The 16,008-nt window shown below is 41.6% G+C and overlaps 1 protein-coding gene across 2 annotated transcripts in view; it reads left to right on the top strand.

Moving 5' to 3' along the window:
- Nucleotides 1-16,008, top strand: part of LOC122758072 (bone morphogenetic protein receptor type-2-like) — a 30,665-nt gene that overhangs the window by 13,750 nt on the left and 907 nt on the right. The window contains exons 3-12 of one of the 2 annotated variants that reach the window (XM_044011924.1): nt 749-928; nt 5,012-5,119; nt 5,314-5,405; nt 7,504-7,734; nt 10,366-10,480; nt 11,630-11,790; nt 12,369-12,516; nt 12,793-12,929; nt 13,783-13,955; nt 14,047-15,377. In XM_044011924.1, coding sequence (XP_043867859.1) covers nt 749-928; nt 5,012-5,119; nt 5,314-5,405; nt 7,504-7,734; nt 10,366-10,480; nt 11,630-11,790; nt 12,369-12,516; nt 12,793-12,929; nt 13,783-13,955; nt 14,047-15,377 — 2,676 coding nt within the window. Of the gene's footprint in view, nt 1-748; nt 929-5,011; nt 5,120-5,313; nt 5,406-7,503; nt 7,735-10,365; nt 10,481-11,629; nt 11,791-12,368; nt 12,517-12,792; nt 12,930-13,782; nt 13,956-14,046; nt 15,415-16,008 lie in introns of both variants that reach the window. The other variant, XM_044011933.1, reaches the window with a different exon arrangement.

Raw genomic sequence — 16,008 nt, 5'->3', positions numbered from 1 at the left:
GAAATAAGTTCGGGACATCCCTAATAGACAGGCTTGGTTACTTTTGCCAAACAGTATCTGTCTGCAGTTTCTCAAATGGTAGGATTACATTTTTTTGTCATGTGATAGCATGGTTGGAACTAGCCAGTAACTCGGTGGATTGAAAATCAAAATAAGACATTTATTGACATTGTTATAACTTTTAAGAAAAACATTTTACATTTTACCAGTTTCTGATATTTTCTCGATGCAATTATTACATGGTAAATAGAAGAATGGCTACAGAAAGTAGATATTTAGCAGTCTCCACAAAGGTTAAGATAAAAATATTTTTAATTCTTCCTTTGTAAATGCCAGGCAGCCTATGGGCTGCCTTGTTTTCCGGTCATGAATGTCCACACACTGTAGTTTTATAGGAAGGATACACAAATCCCTGGAGCGACAATAAATGTTCTCTGGAGTGCTTTTCTTCGCTTCCTGTGTTTGAGTCAACAGCAGCTCCACCCAGAAGAGACAGAGAACAGCTCTGTGAGAGCTGCTTTATGAATACATTAATCCATCAGGAATCTTTAAAGTAGGACAGTCAAAAATAGTATTTTTTAAATTTAACATCAATTAATAACTTAATTACTTAATGTATTTAAAATTACTTTCTTATTGTATTCTAGTGATTACTAAATCACTGACAAAATCACCTGTGTAGTGTGTGACTCATATTGCCTGTTGTTTTGAGTTTGCCAAACCCCATCCTCACTCCTCTGTCTCTCAGGGTGTTGGACTCACCTTGGAGACCACCAGGGTTGCCGTGAAGACCGATGCGTGGTGACCAACCTCCCTCCGCAGATCCAGAATGGGACGTACCACTTCTGCTGCTGCGGGAGTGACATGTGCAATGTCAACTTCACGGAGGACTTCCCATTGCCCAGCCCCACATCTGCCCAATCAATCTGTAAGGACTCACCCATTTTCACGTTTCATATCTCATTTGCAACAGCGTCGATACCAAGTATAGTCACCAAAGGCACAAAAAGTAAACCGCTAATATTAAGTGATGCTGCATTTATTTGAGAAAACCTAAACATTCTGTTGTTGTTGATGTTATTGTTTTTGCTCTAATCTTTTTAAATCCAGTATTGTGATAATCCTACTAACAATAGGCGATATCCAATATGTGCTCATGTTGTAGTGAGTTACAGTTAGATGTGTAGATCTCATAGGGCTGATACATAGAGCAAAAACTACTCTGAAGCCTTTTGTGTTTTTGTTTTACATTTTATGTGGATGCATTTATTTTAAATTATCTTTGTGCTGACAAGTTTTTGATATCACTTAATCAATGAAGACATGACATTATATTATTTTTCCCCGCAGACATACAGTACATTTTTTTTAGACTTAATGGAGAATCTTCAAGTACTAGATTGAACCTGTGACAATCACCTGTTATACAATTGGAAGCAGTAGGCAGAGGGATTAGATGAAAGAAAAATGTCAGGCACTAACTTGTACACGATGAAAGCTCTCGTACTCCCCTACAGTTCTGACACGTAGGGCTATTAGTAGAGAGGAGTGAATGGATGTTTGATATTGTCAGAGTGGTTGCACTTGCACCTACGTTCTCCTAGTTTCTACATCGACCTCCTCTGATTCATCATTCAGCCACAGGGCTTCCTAATCCTGCCATCCATTACAGACTTTGACAGCTGTGAGCTGAATAGATGAATTGGTTTGCATTCACAGACAGATTAGCTGATAGACCTTTAGTGTCCTCGCTGTGGTATAGAATGTGTCAGTGGATGATTCCGATTTCTGTTTGCATCAGCGTCCATTTGATGTGGTGTTCAAGTTGCCTGTGAGTTCTTTGTGAGGTGTCAAACAATGCAAACAGGTGCATTTTTAATGGGTCCTTTCTCTTAAGGTTCCTCTGTGAATGAAAGCAATGTGTGGTGGTGGTGGTGGTGGTGGGAGGGGGAGGGCGAACAACGGCGGCAGCTCATCATCTCTCCAGCCCACACATAAACACAAACACACAGTCCACCGTTTATGTCGTCTCTCTGCATTCCATGGATTACGAGGCGTCTGCTCTGTCTGCGGGCGTGCCTGTGACTCTTCCACTGAGTAAGAACCATGGTCCGACACAGACGGGGGGGAAAGTTGGTTGGAAATAACAATCGGCTGTTAGAATGATCGGTGAGATTCTTGATCAGTGAGAATCAGAATCATGTTTTATGAGAACAAAAAAAGTCTGTTTTGTCTGGGGGTGTTGTTGTTAGAATGCTAAAGCCCGACATGCCTGGGCAGATTTGTGTCAGTGTAATTAGAAATAGGAAGTCGTTTTTGGTGTGATTTTAAGCCAAGCACCGTGGATGATGTCATGGTAATTGAAGTAATACTGTTTCAAGTAAATGTAGCAGCACTACAGTGAAGTAGTAGAAGTAGAAGTTGTGGTTTACATGCATAAGGCTGGATATTGATGTTAGAAATATTCCATATGGTATTAATATCAATATGTGGACTTCAGTATCAATTTCTAAACACTTTTTAATACCAATTTTATGAAATCCATTTTAACAAAAAAATTCCAAATCAGGGTAAATTACTTCTATTACATCCATAAAATGTCATACATTTTTGAAAAATGTTGATCAGTGTTTGCCAAACGTGGAAACGGTGATGTTCTTTAATGTCTTGTTTTGTCTACGAACCAAGAGGTATACAATTTCAATGATTTCTTTGTTATATGGAGCAAAGAAACCAGAAAATATTTACATATAAGAAGCTGAAAAATCTGATTGGTTGTATTAATTATTATAAATAGATAAACAATTATAAAAATTAACTTTTAGTTTAATTTAGTAATTGATTCATCGAATAACCGTTGAAGGCCTACAACATTCCTTCAATTTAATCACTTTTTAAAAATCATTAATTCAGGGACAATAGGACAATGGTCATCGCATCAAGTGGTCTTAATCTGGATTGTCAAAGAAATGAAACAAAAAGTACAATGTAAATCTCGTTTGAGAAGCACAACTTTTTTTCAAAAATGTACTTCATTAAAAACACTTGGCAAGTTTGAACATGGTGTTACTTTGGATATCTAAGATAAAAAAGGAGATGTAGATGGTATCTTGCATTGTGGAGGGTTTTAAACACCTTTCATGAGTGGGCTTATGCATGTCGGCGTGTGCATCTGTGTTTATCAGACAACTTCCTGCCCAACCCTCTTGTTGATTATGAACGCCATGACCTTGGCATTTGAGGGTAAGCCTTGTGTGTATGTGAACCTCTATGTGTGCCAGCGTGTGCGTGCTCATGCTAGTGTCAGTCAAAGCCACCCTCAGGCTCTGGGAGCCATCAATTATTGATAACCCCGGTATCTCACTGTAGCACGAGTGTGCTGACTGATGTAACGGATGCAGGAGAGTGTGTTTCTGTATGAGTCCAAGCAGCTGCTCTGGACTTTTATTCACTGACTCTGCACAGTATAGAATAGCAGTGTATGAGAGTAGGGGAAGTGTTGGTATATTTATTCTCTCTTTCTCTCTCTTTCTAGAATGGCCCTTATAGCTGATGCAGTTTCATTAATCACAAGCAGCAGACAGTTGAAACTGCAGCCACCCCAGCTAACAGCTTTTATCTGCTGCTCCAACCCCATTTATTTAACCAGCTCGCTACTGTTATTTTATTTTTCTTGGTTCTCTCTCAACATACTTCCTACAAATCTTACTTCTCAGTATTCCTACACTGTCTTTTCTATCTGTTGGCCATGCTTCACTGCCGTCTGGCATAATTGCTGTTTTTCCTCTTCCCTTCATGCGGTTCACAGCATGTCTGTTCCCCTGCAAACACACATACTACCTCACCAGAGAGACACTAACATGTTAGCCTGTGCTTTCTATAATTATTGACCTGCTATTGAGGAATAGGACAATAAACAACATACTACTTGTCCTCTTGCCAGTCTATTTAAAAACTTGGCACAACAGTTGCAAGTAGTATTACACATTAGAGACATAAAGTGCAAATAAAAATAACAGTATACACTATATGGAAACTAACATGCCGAGAGAGAGAGAGAGAGAGAGAGAGTAAATAATCTTTGGTTCTGTTTACATATAGAGTTACTCACCAAAACAAACTAGAAAACTACTAGTAATCAAATTTTCATGGGATTTCTGGAGGCTTATGCAAACAAAATGACAATGAAGTAATTGCTATAAACCCAATTTACCTAGACATTAGACTATTTTATATTTAGGTCATGGTTATTAAATGAGCAAGGATTGACTTTTCCACACAAATGAACATCTGCAATGTTAGTACAACTATATATTATAGCCAACAGCTGTAACTAACAAATCAATTTTGTAAATTGGTCAGTCTTTTTGCGTCTATATGTTTGTCTTGTGTGTGTGTGTACTCTCCTAAGGTGTATTGCAGTTAAGGCTGGGCGAAAAAAAGGAAATCAGTCGACACCAATATTTTTGTGATAAAATGTCAGCAAATTAAGTTTTGCCCCAAGTGGGTGTTGAAGAAACCAGTTAATAATAGTTTTAAACTTCTTTATGGACAGAAAGAAAAACTGACAAACGATGGCATCATATTTGTGTCGTGTTTCAAAAGTGTCTTTGCACATTATTATGTAGATGTGATGTTGAAGAAACTTATATCTCTCTATATATATTGTTGTTGAATTATTGCCCAGTCATGAATGCAGTAAAATGGTGCAAATGTGTTTGCCTTAATCTTAATTTGCCAGTCATCCCTGAGATTTATTTCAGGACCTCCACTTTCTGCAGCAAACGCATAGACAGACAAGGATGTATTGCAGATGTGTTGGACTAGATTGCATCAGATTTTACAGTTGTATGGCTGACAACTCATGATATGGTATATCAGCTCTGGTACATGTTGTTCATCTGACACTTGATGTCTCATCAAAGGTCAACACATGGTTTCAGCTACTTGCTCCTCCATAAAGGTCACAGTTTGATTCCTACTTTGTTTCTAATGTGTGTGTCCCTTGTAGACCCACGCACGCTGCGCTACGAAGAGACGGTAATTATCGCCCTGGCAACAGTCTCCGTGTTGGCTGTGCTTGCTGTAGCAGCCTTCTTTGGTTACCGCATGATGCACGGTGAGTTGCCATGGTGCCACGCTGTGAGGAAGAGCAGACATTCATTGTTCAAGGCTTAAATGTTTTCAAAAGAGTTTCAATAGACAATCATTGGATAAGTGATGAGCTTTTTTTCTCTCTTTTTTTTAAAATGTATTTACATGTTTTTTGTACTTTTCTGTATTCTGAATGTGAACTCTTTTGTGTTTAAGCAGGAGATGGCAAGCAAGGCCTTCACAACCTGAATATGATGGAGGCTGCTGCCTCGGAGAGTTCTCTGGACCTAGACAATCTGAAACTGCTGGAGGTCGGTGTCTGCTTGAAGTACTTTTATTTTTGCTTCTGTGCTTAGCAGTCATTGCTCTATTAATTCATTTTGATTAGTTTCTTTGCCAAGGAAAGAGCCAAATAATTTAGTGGTGTAAAGTACAACAACATGAGCAATTATTAGGATTTAGTAACTCTCACTGTTTATGTTAGCGTATAAATAGAGATGAAAGCTTGTATTATTGGTTCAGACCTGTCTTGTTCTCACTGGCTCCTGCATTTCCACACACAGGGAGTGTAGAATATCAGTGAACGCAGGAGAAAAAACAAAAAAAACAAGAAAGGAGAAACCAAAGGCACAGAGGCAAAAAAGTACACCCAAAATACTTCAAGGTTTACGGTTACGTTTGTCGTTTTCAATGTGACTTTTACCATCTGATCGTGGCAGGGGCGCATTAAGTGACGGATCTGGATGCACAAAAATAGGAATCTGCTTACCCTGATACAAGATCCTGAAAACCTGATATGGATGTGGCAGAGCTCATATTGTGATCGAAAGTCAATGGATCTGGCTGATATTCAGCCATGAGGATGGAATGAGCAGGGTAGATGATGAAAAGGCAAGCAGGAGAAATGAATGCAGCCACTGACTGAAATGAAGCCAGCCACAAGAGACTGTAAGATGGCAGCTGAAACAAACAAAAACTTGCTTTTGAACTCTCTCTCAAAAGACTTGACTCACTTAATATTTCTGTCCTTCTACCAGAATCCAGTGTGTCATAGTCTTGGTGTTAAGGACTGCACATTACTCTTTATCCATCTGCTTATACTGGTTGATGAAAAAGTAGCCATCTACGTTAATAGAGAAAATTGAGGTTGCAATTGAATCAAATCTTGACATGATCTAACATGATAATCATCATCTAATTAAATCTGTGAAGAAGCCTGATCGAACATCATTGATGACATGAATATATGGCACAAACGGAACAACTCAGTGGTTCATTTCAAACTACCCCAGCAATTCACGTTACGCGTGATGAGAGTAAGAAAATAAATGTTTCGGACCAGAAAATAATAACATCATTGGAATTTACAGATGGACTCAGCATTTAGCAATGATGAGCTGGGCCTCAGCCATTTTACTGAATAAAAAGAAAGGAAAACAAACGCCAAACTGAGAGGAGAGTTAACTTGTCATTTTTGTTGTTGTTGCATTTTTCGATAAATTAGTCCATTGCACAGAAGCCGTAGTTTTATCTGATTCACACATGCGTTCAGCAACTTCACCACACATCAGTTAACTTTACTAACAACATGAGAAAACGCTGTCTTATCTGTGACGGGAGACTTTCAAGTCTCTGCAAGTTTGTTATCATTCAGAAACAAAGAGAAATCAGTGGCAGTGGTTGACAGGAAGGTAGGAAAAAAAAGTTTACATGAACTGTTCATGAAATGCCTCAGAAAACAACACCTCTGTTGCATTTTGACATGTTGGTGCTGAGCGTAGTGAGCCAAGTACAGAGAGGCAAGGATGTTTCCCCACCTCTTTTCAACATGTATTGCGTACATTTCAGACTGCAGTGGAGGGAGTGATATCTTTTCAGAATGTCATTCTTGTGTCTTATCAAAAGCAGTCGCACGTTCTTTTACATCAGTCTCGTTGCAGCGGGGGTTGGGAGGTGGAGGTCCAGAGAAGACACACTCGTAGGCAAAACAGCGATCTAGTCCTTTTACTGGATATTATTTAGCTTATAATTTTAGATATTATAAGACCTAACAGAAATAAATGCCCTGCTGAATACCACAAAATATATAGTTTTTACTTAAAATCTTTTGACCCTAATGGCATGTGCTGTGCTGCACTCTACCAATTGCTAATCATTCACCTACTGTCCTTAATTGTCCAACTGTAAAACCCTGCTGATTGCCCACTGTGTGTGTCTAAGTGTATTTCTGAACTCATCTCTGGCAGTCTGCTTTTTTATTTGTGTTTCTTGTGCTCCTAACCCAGCTTGCAGAAACGGAAAGTTCATTTTATCACCTGTTCTATTATTAGACAAGAAAGTGCTAAAGGTCTAGAATCACAAAGAAGTCTATTAATAGTCTTTCCCTGTACCACTATAAATCTCTTTCAGCTGATTGGACGTGGCAGATACGGAACAGTATACTGTGGCTCTCTGGATGAACGGCCCGTTGCCGTGAAGGTGTTCACTGCTGCCAACCGCCAGAACTTCCTCAATGAGTGCTCCATCTACCGGCTACCACTGCTGGAGCATGACAACATCGCTCACTTTGTAGCAGCTGACGAGCGCACGGGCTCAGAAGGACGCACAGAATACCTGCTGGTCATAGAATACTACCCACATGTGAGTGCCCGGCTGTGTGGAGAATTGTGATTGATGTGTGTTTGAAAAATGAATCACAACTTCAGTTTTTGCTTTGTATTGAAAAAGAACATCCACACACAAAAAGTCCTCAGGACATTGCTCAGAGCTTGTTGAATGCTGTTTTCAATAGTCAATAGTGCTGCAACTACTGCACAGCGTGATGACACAGCTAAAAATGGAAGATGGCCTACTCTTTGGCTACCATTACACCTGGCATTAATGTGCACATTGTGACCACAACACGCTCACAGAAAACGCATTCTAATGCTGTTTTGGTGTAAAGGGGGCCTGTGTTGAAGAGGACTTCTCATCTCCTTCGTCACTTAATCTGTTGTGTTAACTGAAAAGAAAGCTAAGAGTGATGTCTCTGAGGAAGGAGAGGCTGATGAGGAAATTTCTGCTGTATGTTTGTACCAATTTTTTGGGCAGAGCACTGAAAGACTCTTGCGGCTCTTGATTGGACTAAAATTAGTGTACTCCCTCGTGTACAGTACAAGATGAGCCATCAAAAAGGCTGATTTATGGGCAAAGCGGCCTCCAAAATCCAATTGGAATATTGGGTAAAAAAATATTTTTACATAATTAGATTGTGTATTGGTGTGTAAGTGACATTTTCAGCAACATTTATACGACTAAACCACTAAAATGTTGATTTTAATATTTTGTGGACTATAAAATGTCAGATAGTTGTAAAAGTCCAAAGTTACATATTAATTTTGTTTGATCAGCAATCTAAAGCTGGGGGGTGGAGTGGCTCAGTGGTTAAGACCGGTACCCTATGTGCGAAAAACATCATTGTCGCAATGGTCGCAAGTTCGATTCCACCCCTCGCTGATTGTACTCAATTCCATTGTAAGTCGCTTTGGATAAAAGCGTCTGCTAAATGACATGTAATGTAAAGCCTTACTATATAAAAAGAGGGGGAAAAAACTATGCAGCTGAAATCCTGATTACTTTAGCACTAGAGAGGTTAAGTGGTTGGCAGACCTTTGCTTCTTACTCAAGTTTTTTGGCGTATTATATAATCCTTTTAGCCTGTTGCACATAAAAAACATCAGGCAACAGAGGGAAGTGAGAAAACAAGGACACTTACAGCAACATGCAAGACAACACTTGAATATTCAAGTGACTGCAACTCAGAACTGAATGTTTGCTTTCCAGTCCTTGAGCCTCATAATTACCCCGGCAGGCCACTGAACAGAGCCTATTATGAATCCTACCCATTACTCTAATTCACATTATCATGGGAACATAGTGCAAGTCAGGCCAGCAGACAGGGACACATAATGCATTCAAGTAAACGCCGATATAATTTATTTAAAATGAGCAGAGCTAATGTGATTTTCTTTAGGAGCGGATGAGAAAATTTGCCCCGTGATTGATTTTGACAGCATGAGGTGCATTCACGTGTGTGTCTGTCTCAGGGCCAAGTCAATAATAGATTATAATGGATATAACCGAAGAGGAAATTAACAATATTGTCCAGTGTCATTTCTTTAACTACCGGAGAAGAGGTTGTCATTTTTCACAGTACAAAAGGGAAAACGATAAATTGAGTTGTATGTCCTGAAGCAATCCTTCCCATTTTTGTGAGTGATTGTGCTGTGTACAGCAGACAGACAGACACTTTCTCATCCTGCTACAACTATCTGACAATGAAAGAGCTTTTGGCTGCTTACCAAAATTCTTTGGTTGGACGTCTGTAGGCAGCTCCCTTTCCCAGTGGCTATTCATCAGCTGACCAAGTAACTGCAGGAAGCGAATTCCTCTCTGACTCATAGGCCATTCATGCAATTATTTTATTTCTCCAACAATTAATGTTTGTCAGTATTAGGTTAGCTTATAATCTATGGATTATGACATGAACATTATTAATTGTTAAGCCTGTAATTCTTTCAATTGAAGGTGCAGTGAAATTTTAATATTAAAGTCCAATTTATTTACTTGTTTCCAGTGTGAATGGATGCTTGTTAGAGAGGGACAGCCATGTTATCCCATGAAACATGACTGCCAGCAGTGACACAAGGAAAACATTTAGTTTTTTGATGGAATACAATAAGAATAAAACAATAGAATATATGCCTGTAGTATCTTGAGTATGCTTGGTGATTCATCAACAAAGACCAGATGACCTTGTCTGTCTGGCAGAGAGAGTTTGGAATAACAGCTCATTCACTTGCACCAATGTCAGGGTTTTTTTTTTTTAGCTCATAAGGATTCAGAAGCTGCTGGTCAACTGCTGCCTTATTTGGCAAGTTTTTGTAAGGCAGGGATTTCAAACTCCACAGTCACAAAAAACTCATTTGAACCTACTGATGGAGCAGCAGTGGGTCAACAACTTGTGTGCTGTGATGTAAAATTGCTGATTTTCTCCATGGACTTTGCTATGTGTGATTACACTATTTAGAAAGCAACACAAACTTCAGTTTCCTGTTAGAAAAGACACATTGTGAGATAAGTAAGGTATCTGATTTCTAACGATTGATTATTTTTTCTTTTTTTCTGTTGTTCTTCCATCTAAAATCCCTTCTGTGTCCTGTGCCCTTCATTCCCTCCCTCCCTCTCTCTCTCCCCCCCCTCTCTCCTCTGCTTTCCTCATTTCCTCATCAGGGCTCTTTGAATCGCTACCTGAGTATGCAGACCAATGACTGGGTCAGCAGCTGCCGGCTCGCTCACTCTGTCACTCGTGGCCTTGCGTACCTGCACACCGAGCTCTTTAAAGGAGGTGAGCTGGAGGGCATATGAACACGAGCACACAAGTAGAGAATTATGGTGTAAACTGTTGAAGCCTTTTGTTCTGCCTTTAGCTCAGGTATCTTAGATTCGTCAGAAAGGCTTTAAATACCGTTTGTGTTACTCGCCTTACTTTGTCTCAGTGCCCGACTGAGTCTCCTCATGACCTGCACACTGCAGCTCCACGTGGGTCTGTTTGGCTTGGAGCGCCTCAAATCCCTGCATTTTGACAAACACACACACACACACACACATACTGGGTCCACGCCCAGCCAAGAGTATTTATAGACTTGCCTCAAGCCAGGCACAGAGAGAGAAAAATAAAGAGAGGGACAAAGTAAGAGGAAAGGAAGGGAAGATAGGGATTCAGATCTCATGTGAATTATCCTGTGGCTCAGTGGGATCACTCTTAGGACGCAGAAGTGACAACTAAATCGTGGCTCAAATCTATGTTTTCCTTTTCACTGCACTAAAGCCCGGTCGCATTTGGCCCTACTCGTTGCTCTTCATTAGGACAGATACACATCAAACAGGCTCAGTGTAAAGTATGGACCGCTAAAGGAATGGAGGTTTTTTTTTTAATGCAAGTATGATAAAAGTGTGGGGTTGGGATGAGTGTACAAGTGGTGGAGGAGAGGTTGGTGTTTGTCTGGTGTGTCTGTGTGTGTGTCACTACCACCATCAGAATCTCTTGGGCTTTGGTACAGCCGCCATCCACCCCCATTCCTCCTGCACATCAGTGGCAGACAGCAGAAAAACTGCCACAACTTTAAGGAGCTGTCGGCCTTACTGCGCCCTCTGCTGGACTGTAACATACTGCAGGCAGAGGCTGCTCCACGTCTTAATCTCATTTTTGTAGATCGGATTAGAGGGTTCATCGTGTCTGTTGACAATGCAGCTTGTGTGGTAAGGAGTGAGTCATGACTGAGAACAGAAAGCAATTTGACACATTTTCTGGACGTTATCATTTATTAGCAAGTCCCTAAAAGTGGGAGTATCAGGAAAGCAGGGAATATTTATATATAGGAGTAAGTTATATCTAGGAATAGGTTTGAATATACAATTATAACTGTTTTGCTTTGTCTTCTGATCCTCTCTTTGTATTTCTTGCCCCTCCCTTTTCTCTTTTTCACTCATGAAGACTTGTACAAGCCTGCAGTTTCCCACAGGGACCTGAACAGCCGGAATATTCTGGTCAAAGCTGACGGCACATGCGTCATCATCGATTTCGGCCTGTCCATGAAGCTGACTGGAAACAGGCCCGCGCGTCACGGCGAGGAGGAAAACGCTGCTATTAGTGAGGTGAGCGCTCAGAAGGAAGCAGACATTGATATCTTGTGATGTCTAACCACTGCAGTTGTTGTGATGGAGTGGAACCCACAATAAAAATAAAACTATATAAAGAATAAGGATTTAATGTAGATAGTCAAATACATTTCTTGGACTAGATGATTAGGGATTGATTCTGTCCATAACTTAACTGTATTGTTCTAAAACTGGACTATTCTCTGCACATGGTTCATATTATTTATGTCATCAGTCATTTGTAATCAGACATGAGCCTGTGTGAAGGAATGACCTTGGTTTACTTCCTGATTTATTCCTGCAATATTTCTATGTACTTTTTATTTTAATATTCTTATCTGTCAGTCTAGATTTGCCACTGTACATCCAGGGAACAGTGTTAAGTTGTTACTCCTAACTTGTCTCTTACTTCTCACAAAAAGATAGTAGAAAGTAGTAGAGCAGAGTTTGTCCAAGGAACTTTACAGCATGTTCCATATTTATTAAGTTTTATTCGATTTGTCTTCTCACCGTGGTACTGGCGCCCCGTTTTCCTGAACCCACACACCTTCATTTATCGCTCCTTCTTCTAACAGGTGGGGACAATCCGTTACATGGCTCCAGAGGTGCTGGAGGGCGCCGTCAATTTAAGGGACTGCGAGTCAGCGCTAAAGCAAGTGGATATGTATGCTCTGGGCCTGGTCTACTGGGAGACCTTCATGAGATGTACTGACCTTTTCCCTGGTGAGAGTCACAGACAGAAACTGGTTTTTATTGTATGTTGTGTTGACTGTTCCAGAAGAGCACAGCATATTTTTCACTAGCATCATTATCACAAACGACACAAAAAAACAAGCCTCTTGTTTGCCGCACACAGCAGATTAAAGATTCAATGCTCTTTGACAGCAGTGCAAAACAGAGAGTGAAAAGCAAACTATTTATAAGATAAATCAATATTTCTGCTGCATGAGAGATATCTAAGATGCATCCTTCCTCTCCCCCGCCTTGTCCTACCTCTAGGAGAATCTGTGCCAGAGTACCAGATGGCCTTTCAGGCAGAGGCAGGGAACCACCCAACATTTGAGGACATGCAGGTCCTGGTATCCAGGGAGAAGCAACGGCCTAAATTCCCCGAAGCCTGGAAAGAGAACAGTCTGGTATGTTTTTTTTGTGTGTGATTGCTTCGAAGTCCAAAATCAACTTTTTTATATTTTTATATTGTCATAACCAAAAATACAACCACAAATATTTTTAGTCATAAGGGCAACATTACTCATCAACTGGCATCATTGTGTGAACACATTTCTCGTCATTTAGAGGCATCGTGTTAAGATAAGCTGCGAGAGGATGTGGCTGAGGCTGATTGACAGATTAGTAAGCTGCTGATTGGTTGTATTGGTCTAATATGTGTATGCACGACAAACAAAATGTTCTCATGAAATGAAATTCGTTAAACAAACCAAGTCTCCCAGTGAGAAGTTAACAGTCACAAAGCCTTTTAACTGTGTAATGTTTATTAGTGCATCACACAAACCCTATATGTGGTATTATGTACTCATGAAACGACAGGAAGTACTGTGTGTGTAATTATCCGAAAGAGAAGGTAAATATATTGTGACCTTATAATAGTTGATGCTTTATATCACCCCCATCTGTTTGGTGTCAGACCTGAAAGAGCTGAGTCAAGTTTTAAATGCACTCACCCACTTTGTGTCCAAGTGGAATACTGAATTAAATGAAGTAGTGAAATAGTCAAGTCATTTTTTGAAGTATGCTTGTATAAGGTACTTACACATAGTCAGGGCTGTCTGCGCTGTACATGTAAAAATGTCCAAATGAACCACGACATCCCATAATTTTTGATTATTACTAGGATTATTACTAGGATGTTCCCACTGATTGCCTTTTCCCGGAATCCACAACATCCAAATTTAGCACAGCCCATGTTTTGGAAACACGCCAGGATGAAATAAACCAGAATTGGACTTTAATACTCTGTGTCTCTGTCAGGCGGTTCGCTCTTTGAAAGAGACAATGGAGGACTGTTGGGACCAGGATGCAGAGGCTCGTCTCACAGCGCAGTGTGCTGAGGAGCGAATGGCGGAGCTGCTCCTCATATGGGACCGCTCCAAGTCAGTGAGTCCAACGCTCAACCCCATGTCCACGACTCTACATAATGAGAGGTAAATACATGTATTGATGCTGCTGCTGCTGTGAGACACATGATGGTCTCCTGTACAAACCTTGATGTTCCTGTTTTTGTTTTTAAATCAGAAATCGTATGACGCCAAAGTCCGGCCCGTACGCAGACCATCCATCTACCTACATTGAAGAGCATGAGGGTGTGGCCAAGAACACTCAGACTGACACCACTAGTTCTGTGAGTGGTAGAGCTGTACCTGGGACTGGAGAGAGAAACAGGAATTCAATCAATCAGGAACGCCAGCAGCAAGCCAATACTCGTCTGCCCAGCCCAGAGGGCAGCAGTACCAGCATGGGTCTGAGAGGAAGTCCTTCAACCTCCACCACCACCACCACCATAATCTCTGAGTCTGAGGGACCTGTAGGGGCAGCCACCGTCCCGGTCTGCCTCCACCTGACTCAGGAAGACCTGGAAACCACCAAGCTTGATCCAAAAGAGGTGGACAAGAACCTGAAGGAGAGCTCAGACGAGAACCTGATGGAGCACTCACAGAAGCAGTTCTGCTCACCAGACCCACTGAGTCCTGGTAGTTCCAGCTTACTTTATCCTCTGATCAAGATGGCCAGTGAAGCATCCGGCACACCGGACCCTGCTGCCCCCATACCCACCACCATCTTCCCTCTCCCCAAGCAGCAGAACCTGCCCAAGAGACCGTCCACCCTGTCTCTGCGCACCAAGCCCGCCAAAAAGGAGTCGTCGTCATCCTCACTCAGGTTCAAGTTTGGACGCTCGGGCAAATCCAACCTGCGGCAGGTGGAGGGAACAAAGAGGAACATTGGTGCTGGAACAGGCACAAACACAGCGGTAGAGGCTCACCGGGGCACAGGCACAAACAACATACCTGTTCTACGAGACATGCATGTCAACGGCAGTGTTAATGGTGCCGCTAATGGCCATGCCAGCTCCAGTATGTCATCCGTGGCTGCAGATGGAGCAACAGGTTTTGGAGGGTCCATCATTACTCAGAACGGGTCTGGAGTCCTGAGGTCGGACGACAGCCGCCTGAGCCTCGGCGTCATCACAGCCAGCCCCGACGAACATGAGCCACTTCTGAGCAGAGAGCGAGAGCAATCTGATCCGAGAGATGCATCCTCGAGCGCCGCCACCCTCCGCTCAGCGCGACCCAACACCAACAACAACAACAGCAACACTGGCCAAGGCCAGGGGGACGGAGAGAGTGGTGGAGAGAGTGACGGTGCAGAGGAGAGTGGGAGTGGAGATGCAGGAAACAGGGAAACTACAGGGCCTCCAGGAGAAAGCTTAGGGTCTGGGTCTGGTGCAGTGGAGGACGCACCGGTCACCATGAGGGGGGAGGCGCTGCTCCGGCAGCCCAGAACCCGCAGGCCTGAGAGACCCAACTCCCTGGACCTATCCTTCACAACACAGGACCTGACCTCGCTAGGTGACTTTATACACAAACAACTTACACAACAGTGATGGTAATGTTTAATGTCTTGGAAAAAATATAAGTAAAATGCTGTGACTGTCATGTCTTTTTTTTTTAACTATTTCAAACACATCCCATGATAAGACGAGGAAAACAGATTTTCGGGCACAAAATGCTCACCTATGTTGTTTGTGTGCATGTTTACAGCGTTATCTCAAGGTTAGACGGCCTTCTCCAGCTGACAACTGGAGTTAGTAAATCACTATTTCTCCTATACCTAAGTCCATAGAGATAATGAGTCTTTTTCTAGTACTCGGGTATACAGGAGCTGCTGTCAATCACCTAAATCCAAAGTGGCACATTTCAACTTACTGATAAAGGCAGCAGTGGATCAACAACTCCTGTGATGTAAAGTTGCTGGTGACTATAAGTGACTATAACAAATGACCATTTTAAGTCGCAAAGGCTGTCTTACAGTGATAAAAAAAGTTGCAAACATTCACATGATATAATAGTCTAATGCAGGTGTAGGTTTTTTTTGGTTAGCTTTTTGTGAAGAAGCTAAAACCATTTTTTTTTCTTGTGCCCCTGCTGAAAGCCATGTTTGTCAGTGAGAGTGAGCTGTCCTTTCTCAGCCTGGTGCTAG

The sequence above is a fragment of the Solea senegalensis genome, linkage group LG2 (assembly GCF_019176455.1).
Source record: "Solea senegalensis isolate Sse05_10M linkage group LG2, IFAPA_SoseM_1, whole genome shotgun sequence".
Classification (NCBI taxonomy): Eukaryota; Metazoa; Chordata; class Actinopteri; order Pleuronectiformes; family Soleidae; genus Solea; species Solea senegalensis.
The sequence above is the reverse complement of the archived record's forward strand: the minus strand, read 5'-3'. Positions and strand labels throughout refer to the sequence as shown.